Source organism: Manacus vitellinus, unplaced genomic scaffold, assembly GCF_001715985.3.
Source record: "Manacus vitellinus isolate BGI_N305 unplaced genomic scaffold, ASM171598v3 scaffold_12_pilon, whole genome shotgun sequence".
Classification (NCBI taxonomy): Eukaryota; Metazoa; Chordata; class Aves; order Passeriformes; family Pipridae; genus Manacus; species Manacus vitellinus.
In genome coordinates, this window is record NW_021938949.1 from 10506864 (window position 1) to 10521779 (window position 14916).

Genomic DNA, 14916 nt, shown 5'->3' on the forward strand with positions numbered 1-14916 from the left:
TTTTCAGCTCACTGCTCTCTATCTGTTGGGCATGAGCCTAAATTTCGGAGCTGCTTCTGTAGCAGTGGTGAGGACAGGGTAAGGGGAAGGTCTGAGGTCCCTCGGGGTTGCGCGGCTGTGGAGCCCCACACACGGACACACGGCGTTGTGTCTGTGCCGTGCCTCTGGAACAAAACCCAATTAATCCTGGCTGGAAATCTCACCCAAACAGAGCCGCTTTTGATGGCACGCTTTTCCATGGATTCAGAACCGTGGGGAATCTGTAGCCAATAAATGAACAATGCACCAGTTGTGGGAAACCAGCCCAGTTCTGGCCACAGTAAATCTGTGCCTTCGGTATTGCCATCCTGCTATGGGAATGCTGCAGCAAACGAACCTAACAGCCCCCACATCTACAGGTACTTGGAAAATACCTAATGGCTTACATATTTTTTCCCTTTCGACAGCAAACACCCACTTGTTTTTTCCAGAGCAGCACGACTGATCTATATGGAACATACCGGGAAGACAAGTAGGTGATTGTCTGTGCTGTTTATTTTTATGTAAATCTTTTGTGTAGACAGGAGACTATACAAACAAAATGCAGATGTTAGTAAAGTAATCTTAAAGTGTTCGACAGCAATCAGTAGGATTTATTATTTGGAAGACAAACCCTGTACTTACATTCAATTGAAATTGCCTTTACTTGACAGATTTTCTTAAGGGTGAAGGAAATAATAAGGCTTTTGATGAAAAACGGCTGAAATTATTCCCTTTAAACCAGGAAAAATTGGTGCATGGAAGAAATATGGATTTGAAAAATCCATTTGTTATAGGCATGCAATATTTTCTTCAAGTCTTTAATAGCTGGAAACTCCTCTGTTCTATTATTTTGTGCCCTGTTCCCTACCTTCCCTGAATGTATTGCCATTTGTAATGAATACTTAAGTAACAGCACTATTGCTTTTCCACTCGGTAAAATGTGTCACTTTTTAAGAAATAAGTTTCTAAGTAAAGTAAAAACGAATTCCAGTATATTTATTTGCAGAAAGCCGGTTTATAGAGTACACTACCTTTTTATAACTATTGCTATTATGGCTTTTTGGCAGCAACTCAGCAGGCAATGCCTATCTACAGAAGCAACTAAGGATGAGAGGCTTAACTGCTTGGACAATTAAGAGTGGGGACAGCACCTGCTCAAATGTCTCTTTAAACTCTTTACTGAGGAATGATATCACACTATCAACTAATAAAGTTTTCCTCTCACTTTTCAAAGGGCCATCATCAGCACTGGAAAACCTCTCAGCACACACTGATTGCAGCACTGATGGCAAATATCAGGATGGGTGAACAAGGATTAGCTCTCACAATGTTATTGGATGGGCAGTATCTCCAGATAACAAACCTTTTTAAGAAAAACTCTGCTAAAACCAGATAAAAAGAACCAACCGTGACATTTAAATGTAATAGCACTGAAAATATTCTTGTTCTGCATTTATGCTTTGAGTCTTTCTCTGATTTATTTACACTTAGGCAGATCAAAAGAAACTCTATTTAAAATTACAGAAAAAAGAAACCAGCACAAACTGTATAAAGCTCAGTGCCAGCATTCCATTGTGATAAAATACCTGTGATCTTAAAATAGCTCATATGGTGACTGTTTCATAATCAGATCAAGATTTAAGTCTATACGTTTTTCTCCAGCAAAAACAGATTTCCTATTCATCAGCAGGTTTGTCCAAAAATATTTTGACTATTACCTTTATGTAAACTTGAATAATAACATTCTTTGTTCACTGTAGTATTGTTCAAGTAATTTCACTCTACAAGTAACACAAAACTTCCCAAGGCTTGAAATTAATTTGCCTTATTGTTTGCTTTTTTATTTCTCTTTATTACACAGAGTAGTTACAAAGTGGCAATGGACTAATCTCTGCGCTTTAACAATCCATGCAGGTGTTGACTTGCTAAATGCTTTAAACCTGAAATGAACCACATCAGTGCTAGCAGACTATTACCACTTATTAAGGGTTTCTTGTGGAACATCAGATACCTGTATTAAACTTGTAATTGAAAGCTCTGTAAATGTGACTGCTTCACAGGGGTCCCCAGACCAATTACATCAGTCACATGGATAGAGTTTGGAGATGATAGTGTGCTACATTAATTCCAGGCATTAAATTGTCTCTAACATTGGAATCTATGAAGTGAAGACTTGAGTGTAATGAAGTAATTTAGAAATTTACTGCCTGTACAGTGAAAATGCATATCTTTAAATTAGGACAATTTTCCCAGCATTGCCTTTATAGTCTGGGCAGTCCTTTCTTCTTGCACCTTTCAGAGAGAGTTAGTATTCCAAGCACCAGGAAGAGATATCTACTTGTTTGGTGAAATACAATACCTCTTTTTAGGAAAGGCTTTGCCCTTTTGATCCAAGTATAAAAATCAGAAATAGAAATGTATTTGAACTAAGTACTTTCTAATTATTATTTTCTTAGGAGTTGATAGTTTTCATCTATTCCCTAAAACACCCCCTATGGCATACAAAAGTATATGCATGGTACTGATTTGATTGTTGGTTTGTTTCATTGTTTGGGGTTTTTTTTAATCTATAATTAGAATACTAATCATTGAATATTAAGAATATGCATCACTGAAACTAAGCAGTTCTATTTGCAACAATTTGAAGAAGGCAAGCCCCAAAAGCATTTTCAATAAAGGCTATAAGAACAAGGAGTCAAATTATTTATGGCATGTGATGTGTTCTATGGCTCCTTGCTCTGCCTGCTCTGCAGCAAACAGAGGTATTGCTTGTTTAAGCCCCGTGCTGGTGTGCTGCAGTTCAGTACACAGTGTTTACTGATACTGCTCCTCTGTGCAGCTGGTTCTGCCAGGCTGCAGACAGAGCTTTAGTTTGCTGCACATTGACCCTGCTTGCCTTTTTTCAGTCCCCCAAAAGTCACAGGTTTACACAGTAATTGCAAATCCCTCCATACCCCATCTTGTTATACCCCATGGTATACAGATGTGCTGGGCCTCCTGTCTGCTGTTCTTGGCTGCAGTACAAACTGCAGCTCCGTGCTTTCCACTGCCAGCTGGTAAAAAGAACATCATTTGCAGCCTTAGCCCTGAAAACACACAGTCAAACACAGACAAACCCATCCCCATGCTTTCTGCTGGAATGCCTCGGCTCTTGTAGGCACCTCCTACTCATTCCCTGGCCTCTCCTGACAGTGTCTTGCACCGTGCCCATGTGAGGGCTGTTTTGACGTGCCCTCTGCTGCCTCCACAGGGAACATAAAGTCTGGCTGGCAATAAAGTCACCGAAGTCAGAGGCCATGTCCATTTGTCATAGCCACGGATCAAGACGACTGCCAGCAGCTGATTATACCAAGAGGAAGGTCTTGCTCTAATCCTGTAAAAAGCTTATCTGTTTCTTTATCAGTTTAACTACTGACAGTACTTAAAGACTAGGATTTTAAAATTAAACAGCAGGAAAAAATAAGCACTTCTTGTGAGAGCCATGGCACACAGCTTTTCAAAATATATTGCTCTCAATGCTAAAGGTGGTCCACGCAGTAAGTACAATTAATCTAGTTGGGATACAAGGCAGTTACAAGTTTTCCCGAGGCACAAAGTTTTAATAGAAATAAACCTCAGAGGCAGGGGAAGGAACAGAAGTATTAAAATGAGATAATTAGGCTAGAACAGCAGAAAGGAAGCTCACACAGCAAGGGGCTTTCCAAGAGATTAAACCTCTAAGCCTATGTTTAAATAAATCATTTGCTACGCTGAAAGAGCAGAAAACGAATAGCTTGCTTTTGTTGACTGAACTGCAACTTAGCTATTAGAGTCCAAACAAAATAGTATGACTATGGACAATATTAATTTGATATTAGAGGAGCTTCAGAACTAATGACCTTGTCTTTAGAACAAGTATTTGAAAGAAATGAAGACTTCCTGATTAGCTAACAGAATAGCTATGGGAATTATTGCATCTTAAACTTATACCAGCTGTGTATTTCCAGTACAGTATTTGTCTTCATCACAGTGATCATTTTTTATATATTTATTTTTTACATTGACTAAAACTCACGTTGTTTTCTCACTGTAGTTTTCACCTTCAGTGTACAGAGCCAGATTTACCAGCCTTTTAGATACCATTTTCAGTGAAAAAAACTCAACACAAAATGTATGAACTCAGCACTTTATTTGATGAGTGCAAGCCCACAATTACTCCAGATTAATTTTCTGAAAGAACTGAATTCATAAATAACAAGTTAGTGGTAATTTATTTAGAACATGGGTGACTTAGAGCTCAGGTCCATCTTGAATCTGTATCTCAAGTTTTGTTTTTACAACTCATCAAGGAAAGGAGTATTTCCCAAGTCCCCACTAGCTGCCATTGATTTCTTCCCACTGACGAACTTCTTTGCAGCCTGAAAATGAATCAGGAAAGTGGCTGTCAGGAAATACTCACTGCAACAGCTTCCCGTGCTGCTCACAGCCTCAGGTCACTAAACCAAACACATCCTGACACTACTATAACATCATGTAAACAATCTTCCTTTGGCTGCATAAACCTAATTGCTTCTAATCCAGCTGTTCATTACTTTATAATCTAAACACAAATGGCAGAATGACAGTTGGATATAAAAGGCATAAACTCCAAAAATGGTTATTACACCAAAAAATTATTACACCAAAAAATACAGATCTCTCCTCACTACTAAAGCTACTGCTAGTTTCTGCTGCAGCACAAATAAGCAATGAATGTAAAAAAAGCAAGTTTTATATCTTAGAAATTCTCTTTCTGATGGATTTCTGTATGAAGTTTGCTTCACATAAAAGGCACAAGATAATGTGCAGGAGCAATGCAGTTAATAAAACAATTAGGCTTTCAGTGATAAATTGATTTAAGCACATCAAATCTTCTAGACTCAGGAATCCAAAAAGACACAGAATCACCTGCACTGGAACTAATATGAAGTTCTCCATGAATCTTACTTGGCAATTTTGGTAAATTTAAGTGAAGCAGATGAGAATTTTACATCAGTCCTAGCTACATTACTTACAGTGTATTGGATTAAAGGATCTCCTGTCAATCAAGTATGTAAAGACATCAAAAGATACCCAGCTGGGATTTGTAAATGAATTGCCTTTTTTTTTTAAAGACAGTATATGTGTGTGTTTACAAACACACACAAATGAGCATCAGCTTTCCACAAAAACAACCCTCACAGAGTGATTAAGGAACACCTGTAGATGCCAACACATACTTACATTCACAACATCAGCAGTGGCTACAGAGTCGATTTTCTGAGCAACAGCAGATGGTGACGTGTGTGTGCCAGAAACCAGCGACTCGGAGCCAATTTCATTCAGCAACCCTTGTGCTGTCTCCACTGACATCAGATAGTTGGCTTTCAGCTGATTTCTGCCATCAAACAAAGCACCAAGAATGAGTGAGCATCTGAGTCCTGCTATCACCTTCCCCACCACCCCTGTAAACACAAAGAGGTTTTGGTGCTTTTTTAAGTTTTCCAGATTGCTCTCCATTTTGCAAGGTTTTCCTTTTCAAGTACAGAAGGGTTCCACAGTTAGGAAAGTGTCACTACAAATAGCCCAAGCATCAACATGACAGGAATTTGAACACCTACTGCCTCCCCACATGGTCAGAAGATCTCTAACTCAGGATTTCTGTTTGAAGTAACTAATGCAGTTTAAACTAATGAAGTTTAAACCTAATGTTTCTCGTGAAGAACAGATGTGTGCAGAGCAATTTTGTTTTAAATGACAAGCAGTAAATGTAAATGGTCAGTCTCCTTGTGCAATAGTTCCATATCTTGTTAAAAGACAGCAAGTTCACACTTTTTTCTGTTTTATGCAGTCTCACTGCTACATATGAAAATCTTTTTTTTTTAAGCCAGTCCTTTTTTTTTTTTAAATACAAAAAGATAGAAAATTATTTCTTCCAATAGCAAATTATTAAGTAGCTTGGTATTTCCACCATTTAGCTACTAATGACCAAAGAAGAACCAATCAGGTCTAGGCTATCAAGTTTTGAGTAATTATACTTTACATGGAGTCTTATAAGTATTTTACACATGCAACAGACAAAATTTTCTTGCTGAAGTGTTGGTATTACTGTTTCTGTAATAGTAATTTTCCCCCCCTCCATCTGAAACATTCCTAGGGGCTTGTATTTCAAGCCCTTGGATGGAACATCACTAATTCAGCACTTCACACTCGCAGACCCTCATTACTGTTATTCTTTGAAGATGGCACAGATTGCTTAATATAATTGTTTTGGGAATTCCTGCAGTGCAACTGTAAAGGGAATTACCTAAATAAGGCAATTTAGGATTCTAATATAAATACATCTTAATACTACAGAATATGATTAAAACAACAGCATCTGCTGACACTAGCTAATTTCTTATATTGAAAACATGAACACTTACCTAACAAGCTTTTATTAGGAAATAACACTACTGGAGAACCAGTACAGCTTTGGAAACCAGTACTGACAGCAGTTCAGTTTTAATGCAGGACCGTGAGCAGTTCCCCATGGAAATAACTACAGGATGAAAAACTCTGCTGTACAGTCTAAGTGTTTGACAAAGTAGCTAAATGCTAAGAAACTTTTCTTTACAGCACACGAGCCAGTTCTTTACACACTTACTTTGCCGTTGTGACCTCGGCATCGGTGACACCGCCCTGAGCAACTGCCTTTACCTGGTTCAAAGCAGCTTTAATGACCTGAGGAAAATCACACCATTTAAAACTTCTTCCCACATTTAAACTTCAACACATTATTTCTACGATCTGGGATCTTTGAAACTTCAGGGGAGAGCAGCTGACAGTGTTAGGATTGTCTGCCTGAACACAATTCTGAACGGTTTTATAACAAAACTAAAACCACTGTAATAAATGCCCCAGTGAGAGACACAGAATCCAGTGTGGATTTTAACTGCACCACAACTTTAATTTATATGGCCCCACCATTTTTCATGAGAGTATTCGGTTCTGCCAGTTTCAAGAGCCATCTTACAAATGTAAATCAGCAATTGCAGTCAGCAATTCAAGGCACTTTACTATTTCCAGTTCACATTATGTATCTGTCCTTCCCAGAAAGTAAGTCTCATTCCCAGCTTACAGAGCTTGGTCATAACTAAACATGTAGCATTCTTATACAGGAAATCAGATGAATTTTCTTTTCTTTAGATGAATCAGTCACTATCACAAATCAAAACACTACTTTGAAGGTTATGTTGTTAATACTTAAATTCTAATCAGCAACTCACCTCCCCGGTATTTGCAGCCTGGGATATGGTATAAATCCCAAAGAGCCCAGAATCAGAGTAATTAACATTAAATGCAGAAGCCTGCAAAAAACAAACATCATCAACTGTTTCAAGTACCAGAGCAATTCAGCATCAAACACGGGAAAATAATTACTATAAGGACCTAAAGTACTTAATTCAGGAAGCTAAACTCCATCTGTGCAGAGGAAAGATCAGATTGGAAAGCTTCACTGATACACTGTAACATGTGCAAGAATGAACTAATTAAGACTGCAGCCAAAGGTAGTAGCCTTTCAAAGATAATACACATTTTACATAAAATATTACAGAACTTACATCAAATAGCTGGCTAGTTGCTTTAGCAACAGCCTGAGACAATTTGCTGGTAACACAGCTTCCCCTCTTGACAAGGGGCCCAGCACCTAAAACATGCTGAAGAACACTGAAGGCATTTGCTTCTGCACTCCCAACAGCAGCTCCTTCTGCTACAATAGCAGCGTGGACAAGGCTATCACCATTCTGTTTTCTGATTTCTCCTAAAAATACAAAAACAGAACAAAAGGTAGTAAGTGTTCAGTTAGAAACCACTGTGCATTCAGAGATATGGAAAGGAAATATTTCCCTTTCACAAGAGGGAAACCAGGGTCTGAAGTTACTGCATGTCTACTCAGGAAGACACCATGAAGCTGTTAGTAGACTGTACATAATTTTAAAAGTCCTTTACATTCAAAATTTTCTTGCAAGGGCAAAACCAAGTACCTCACTATGCCTTACTTGAGCCTGACCCTAAACCATACAAAGTGTGGGATGATAAAACTCAACGAGTCTCCACACAACAAATATCCAGAAAAGCAGTGCACCTTCTGTTCATAATAATATTTATTCTGGTTTATAGAAACTGGAGTTATTCCAGTCAAATATTAAATGTTGGAAACTTTCTTTCCCCTCCAATCTCTTTAGAGAAACATCCAATACTCCAACTAACCAGTAGCTGTCGGTATCAGTGCAAGATACTGCTCCGAAAGAGCTAAGCATTGCTTTGACTCACGACATTTTAACACATCTTCTCTAAAAAGAAATGCTACCTCCACTTCTTGACAGCCCTTAACCTACTCTTAAGGGAATCTTACCAAAACTGCCAAGAGAAACCATATGTCAGCTTGTTTTTCACTTTATAGAATAAATGATCCTGCAGTTGATCTTGCAGATCTTTGTTGAAGATCTGGGTTCAGTTTTATGGCAGAACTTTCCACGGTGGGGAATAATCCTCTGCTTATTTAAATGGGTTACACCTCTGAACTGTCACCTCCCATGTCCAGCATTTAGTGCAACTATATAGTTTTCAGTTGCAAGTTTGAATAATACTACATTTATAACAGACAGGAAATCAGTCACTCAGAACAAGAAACTTACCCCCTCGATAAACAGCCTTTGCACCAGAAGCACCAGCTCCACTTCGGATATTTAGGAATTGCTCTGCCACTTTCTTTAAGTCAGAGTGCTTCACACCTGCAATACAAGTTATTCCAAGTAATGCAATGACATTGAAAAGCTACAGCAGTCAGATAAAAGCGTGTGAAGTGTGTACCACAACACTTTACTTCTAGAGAGAACTCCAATTTCTACCGGAGTTCTCCTGTATGACCTGCAGAGTCCATCCAAGAACACACGTACCTATTCCAACGAGAGCCATTCTCCCACTTGTGAAATTGTTCTGTACAAAATGGTGAAGCTGCAACAGTAAATTCACGTTTTAGGGTATTTTGTATAAAAAACAAACACCTTGAGTGTGTTTCTGACATACCCCTTTGTACTTCTTCATGCAGCAAACCCCAATGCTTCCAAAAGGAACTACCCATAGAATGGCACTTTATTGCATTCCCCAGTGACAACCACAAAACCCTTTTATACAAGAACACCTGCATTTCATTGACAGCCTTATTATCAACAGAAAGCCACTGACAACAACCACCTCCCTAAGTGTGAATATGAGTTCTGTACCCAGTACTAAAAGCTGCATGAAAATAAAATTACTGGAACACTAGACTAATAAGGTAGTAAATACTAACTGTATATTTCCTAAATTAATCTTCTCTCACAAGTGACATCACCTGTTCCTGATAAAAAAACTGAAGCAGATTCCTAACACAACACAAATAACCCTACCTGCTCAGAAGTAATTTTTCCAACTCTGTAATCTGGACAGTACAAGGGGTTTGCCAGAGCATTCTTGTAAGCTGCAGCATGCAAGTTTTCCAGCACTCCTAAGAGGAACAAAGTTTCAGTGATGATAGTTAATGTAACAGACACTTGTAACTAAACAAAACAGAGCTGTGGTCCACTTTAAGAACCATAAAATCTGAAAAAGTAGGGCTGGAATAATCCAACCCAGACGAAGTTTCATCCAAATCTTTGGGCTGGAGCAATCTGGTCTGAGGCCTTCTATCCTTCTGTAACTTATTAAAAAGAAACCAAAACAAACTAATAACTTGTATATGATCAACATTTTTTGGCCTCAACAGTAAGCTATAAATGCAATCAGTGTGTGGAGAGGGGGTGCAGCAGAAAAAAAACAGCAATCTTTTAATTAGTTTCAGAATCATCATCTTCACTGTAAGCATCCCTTGTTCTTGATCTTGAGAAAAGAACAGGCTCTGCAATACTATTTGTAGCTTTGTGAGGTGTCTCATCTATCTCCCTGTTGAGCTGAAGCATGCCAGTGTCTTAAATTCCCTTCTCTGTAGTTTTTTCTTGTATCCAATAGCATTCTACTCGTTCCTGTTTGATATTCTCCCAGTATTTGTTCCTAAAGAGATGACAATCCTTTCTTCATAGTTCTGTTTCTGAACGTAACAGTAACTGAAAATATTAAATTACTATGAAAACCAACCTGCAGTTGATGCAAGTTAAAAACAAAACAAAAAAAAGACTGTAACTCTGATTTAAAAAAATAGTAGGACTTCAACATAAGTCAGAGATTTTTCCAACATTACATTGTCACCTTCAGTGGGTTATGAAGGTGAGCATCCTTCACAGTGGTACAGATGATGTTTATCGTGCAGAACTACCTGGGTGATCTTGGATCACTACTGTTAATAACACAAGATAAAGTGGAATAGGCTCGATCTGGCTGAGGCTTTGTGTGTGTCTTTTTGTTTTTCCTTAAACACAGAAACCTAAATTTACAATCCTAAAGCTAGAATCCATTTTCAGGGTGATGAAAATACATGTTGTTTTTATACCAAAATAACCATATTCAAGAAGTCTTTTGTAGAATACTGTTTTCACACCAGTGAGTAATACCTAAATAGTTTTCACTACACAAGCTGTTGCAAATACATCGTCAACAACAGTCATGATTTGCACATTCTTTGGTTGTACTCCAAAAGAATGAAAAAGGTAACATGAAAGCTGTCAAGAACGGTGTAAACTGTCTTCAGTATTTACTTGCTAAATGTTATCAGGGGCTGGAAAAACCTATGCATTAAAAAAAGTTCCATTACAACAAAAAGATCATACCTACCGACAGGCTGAAATATTAAATGGTCATGTGAAAGAGCAAAAGGGAAACTATTTTTTCCACATTTTTTTCGTTTTGGAGGAACTCTCATAGAGCCAATGCAGTGGATTAGAAAACACACTTACCAACTTGAGGACTCTGATAAGCAATTGCTTTATCAACTTTCAATTTTGGCTGAAGATCAGCTACTTCCCATGGTCTGAACTCTGATGCTGTGGTGACATTAAGAAGATACTCCATTACTGTATCACTAGACAAAAAAAGTTACAAAGGCATTAACCACAAGAGTAACACATACTTCTGCAGTTCAAACAGATCTGCAAGCAACACATTAACAACAAAATGTATCAGAGCAGTTATTACCACTGCTGTACAAAGCACAAGAATTCAACTTCAGTTCTGTAGCATTCATATGCTCAGGAATATGACACAGAAGTTGAATATTAACATACTGATTTATTGATTTATTACAGAAGCACAAGGACATTCCTCCCACCCTGTAAAATGACAGATCTTTACTACAAGAAGTTTGTACAGAATGCAGTAATTCCCTTTACAGCACATCAGATACCTACACGTAGTCCCGCAGACATTCAACACTGTAAGCAATCTTCTCTCTTGTTGAGTACACACTGAAGGAGAAAAAAGCAAAACCCATTTCAGCACAGAACACAGAAGTGGATTTCTCCACATTTTCCACATTTATTGAATTCAGCAGCAAGATATGGACTGGAATAATCATTTAACCTTAAATCTGCTTGGGATGACTGTTTAAAGGAGTGATAATACAAACACTGCAGAAACAGACATAATTAAAACTCCCATCTTTAATATTCAAGTAATAACAAGTGTCATGTGACCAACAGAATTTAAGATACCACAATAATTCAAGGTAAAACAGCAAACAAGGCTGAATAGCAAAACAAGAAAAATACATACATGTATTAAATAAAGAAATTTAGAAATTATTCTCTTTGGGCAGAAAACATAATAGGTCTTGTCCTTTTGCTTCAATGCATTTGTTATTGACAGGAACAGAAAAGGGTAGAGTCTCAAGTCTGTTTTTAACCAAATTCTAAATAAAACAATCTTACTGGATGATTTCAAGATACATTGCAAGAAATCAGGTACAGCGAGATCCCTCTTTTATTTCTCTTAGTCTTGTTTTCTAGGCTTTAAACTCTCAAACCACAAAAGGCAACTACTGTCTGAATTGTTCCTGAACTTGCAGTATGATGAGTAGTATCTATTCACAAAAGATGGAGAAAAAAATAACCTACTGACTTCAGCAAGTTTAATCTTGAAGTCTGAAAAGGCAGAAAGAAAATGTAAGCTTTCTGGACAAATTATATTTCTTCCAGGTACACAACACTTATATTTTGCTTACTGAAAGGTCTCTGTAAAATACAAATCCCGAGTGCACTCTTGAAGCTTAGTAAAATGTGAAGTACAAGATGTTCCTTGACAACATTCACTTTTCAAGTACCAGTTCCACACTGAGCTTATCCACCTACATATTGTTGTGCATATTATCTTCTGTTCCCTTTAGTCACAGGGCTCATTTGCATCTTACCAAGACAGATTATTTCTCTATGTGGTTACAAACCTCAGGCTGCCTCCAACAGCTTCAATGCCTCGAGTAATCCGGAAGGCGGATGCTCCTTTAGTAGTCTGTGAAAATAATAATAAAAAAAAAAAAGGCAACTTATAATTCTAGCTATTTAAGAACAGGTTTGGGGTTAATGGTAACAATAAGAAAAACTATTCAGAAATATTCCACACACATGCACAAAACTGAGTTTGTGTCAGCCCCCTAAAATAATTTTTACTACAGCCTAAATAAAATAATCTACGTGCAAAGCTAGGTATAGATATACTACGTGTGTGTATATATATATATATATATATACACATACACTTTCAGGCACCACAGGAGAGCATAATTCTAAAGAAATATTTCTTCCTGTCTTCCAGGAAGTAATGTCATTTCTCCTGCACTCAAACCAGGTAACCAAGTACCAGGGTCCACTGTTTTCCACTTTATAGGATGTTACATTAAATTTTTTACTGTAACATTTATTTTTGCAATAATAAACCTTTGACCACTGCATCTACTGCATCAACATCATAACAAAAGGAATAAGCACCTACCAAATTAGATGCAAGACGAAGCAGGTGAGCAGTTCCCAGGTTACTGGTGGTTTCATATCTGCTGCCTGTTCTAATAAACACACCAATTCTTGAAGCTGGAGAAAAGTTTTCCAGAGATGCAATAACTAAGCCATTTGGTAATTTTGTGATCTGTATTAAAGAGGAAAAAAAAATGGTTTAGTCATTCACTGGAAGTACAATCACAGCTCTGCTTTGACTGAGTTTTAAAAAATAAATTAAAAGGAAAGAGAAATAAATACCAGTACTCATACTGACCTCAAGATCCTCAGACTCTGGAGATAATTTCACTTTTGCTGCAGTTGGTGAGCTTTTAACTTTAGGAGCTACTTTAAGAGAGTAAAATCTCTTCTAGAAGAGAAAACAAAAGAGAATGGATTTCCTTAATTCATTTATCATATGTTCCATCACATACTGAAGAAGCAACTAATTTTAAACTAGAAATACAATGAAGGATTTCAAACCCCAGAGTAAAAACAGTGATTCCCATGTAATTACTCTGATTATTTTTTACATCACTGTTGAAACCTGTGCAATGACTTACACAAGCTTTCTGGAAGTTCAAGAAACAGCACTGCAAGAAAGCTTTTGTTTTTCCCCTCTCTTTGCTGCTGTGCAGTGGGAATCTCTCCTGTCCTATACAGTCTGTAGGACCCCTGCACAGCAACAACTGAACCAGCAGCCACATGTGCAGCACACCAGCTTGGAGATAACTCTGTATTTATCAGGTGTAGGCACTTAGCTCCTGAAGAGTCACCCCTCAGAGCACCAACCTGTCTACGCTGACTGCTGCACACAGAGGACACGTAGGCAAGTCCTCAAACTGAAGTTTGGACCTGACAGAGCGGGTCCAGAGGAGACCATGAAGATGATCAAAGGGTTGGAGCACCTCTGCTACACAGACAAGCTGAGAGAGCTGGGGGTGTTCAGCCTGGGGGAGAGAAGGCTCTGGGGAGACCTCACTGCAGTCCTGCAGTACCTTAAAGGGGCTTATAAGAGAGATGGAGAAAGATTTTTTATCCAGGCAGACAGTGACAGGATAAAGGGCAATGGTTTTAAGCTGAGAGAGGGCAAGTTTAGATAAGGTGTTAGGAAGAAATTCTTAACTGTGAGGGTGGTGAGGCACTGGCACAGGTTGCCCAGCAAAGCTGTAGCTGTTCAAGGCCAGGCTGGATGGAGCTCTGAGCAACCTGATCTAGAGAATGAAATCCCTGACCATGGCAGGAGGGTTGGACCTAGATGATCTTTAAGGTCCCTTCCAACTCAAACCACTGGTTTGGTTACAACACCAGGGGCTAAGAGTTGATATGGCTAAGGGCATAATTAATCTGGGTGCACAAGATTGCTCATCAAGTTCACAGTGGGGGGACCCAGGGGTCTTAGCTGTATAAATGAAAACAAACAACTTCATATAAGGAAAAATTAATACAATGCAACCTCTTCTAAGAACTCAGACTGGTGAATAAATGTGCTAATAATTTCAGGAAAACAGTTAACACAGTCCAATCTTTTTCTAAGAAACATGTTGAATGTGTATATCTCTACAGTATAAATAAACTGCTAATTCAAGGGATAGGAGATATCCCTGAGTGCCTGGCACAGAAATAAAGTGATGCCTGCTTTCTAATCCTGCAAAGAGTGTTGGAGAATTTTATTGATTTTTCAGTTACAATTCCATGACATTAGGATTCTAAGAACCAGAAGCAGTTCTTCAGATAGCAAAAGCCTTCCTTTCAGCAGCTGGCAACAGAAATTACAAGACTATCAATTTCGAATCTGAAATTTATTTCTTTCCACCGTCTTTAGAAGATGCTTATACTTGTAGAATAAACTTACATATTACTCTTATTTTCACATTAAAAAAGTAACTTCATTCCCATACATGTCAAGGTGAAAACTGAGTGGCAGCAGCACCACTGCCCCCAGCTGTAGGGATACCAG

The 14916-nt window shown here is 38.1% G+C and overlaps 1 protein-coding gene across 1 annotated transcript in view; it reads right to left on the reverse strand.

The window, feature by feature from the left end:
- Nucleotides 1–4172: 4172 nt before the first annotated feature.
- LOC103761507 (cytochrome b-c1 complex subunit 2, mitochondrial) overlaps nt 4173–14916 on the reverse strand; it is a 13780-nt gene continuing 3036 nt past the window's right edge. Inside the window, exons 2-14 of the mRNA XM_018067359.2 lie at nt 13234–13326; nt 12958–13107; nt 12413–12477; nt 11382–11438; nt 10932–11056; nt 9453–9550; nt 8961–9018; nt 8700–8795; nt 7623–7822; nt 7287–7367; nt 6665–6741; nt 5263–5416; nt 4173–4418 (exon numbers count right to left, since the gene is read on the reverse strand). Of these exons, the coding sequence (XP_017922848.2) occupies nt 4335–4418; nt 5263–5416; nt 6665–6741; nt 7287–7367; nt 7623–7822; nt 8700–8795; nt 8961–9018; nt 9453–9550; nt 10932–11056; nt 11382–11438; nt 12413–12477; nt 12958–13107; nt 13234–13326 (1338 nt within the window). The 3' untranslated portion in view covers nt 4173–4334. The remainder of the gene's footprint in view (nt 4419–5262; nt 5417–6664; nt 6742–7286; nt 7368–7622; nt 7823–8699; nt 8796–8960; nt 9019–9452; nt 9551–10931; nt 11057–11381; nt 11439–12412; nt 12478–12957; nt 13108–13233; nt 13327–14916) is intronic.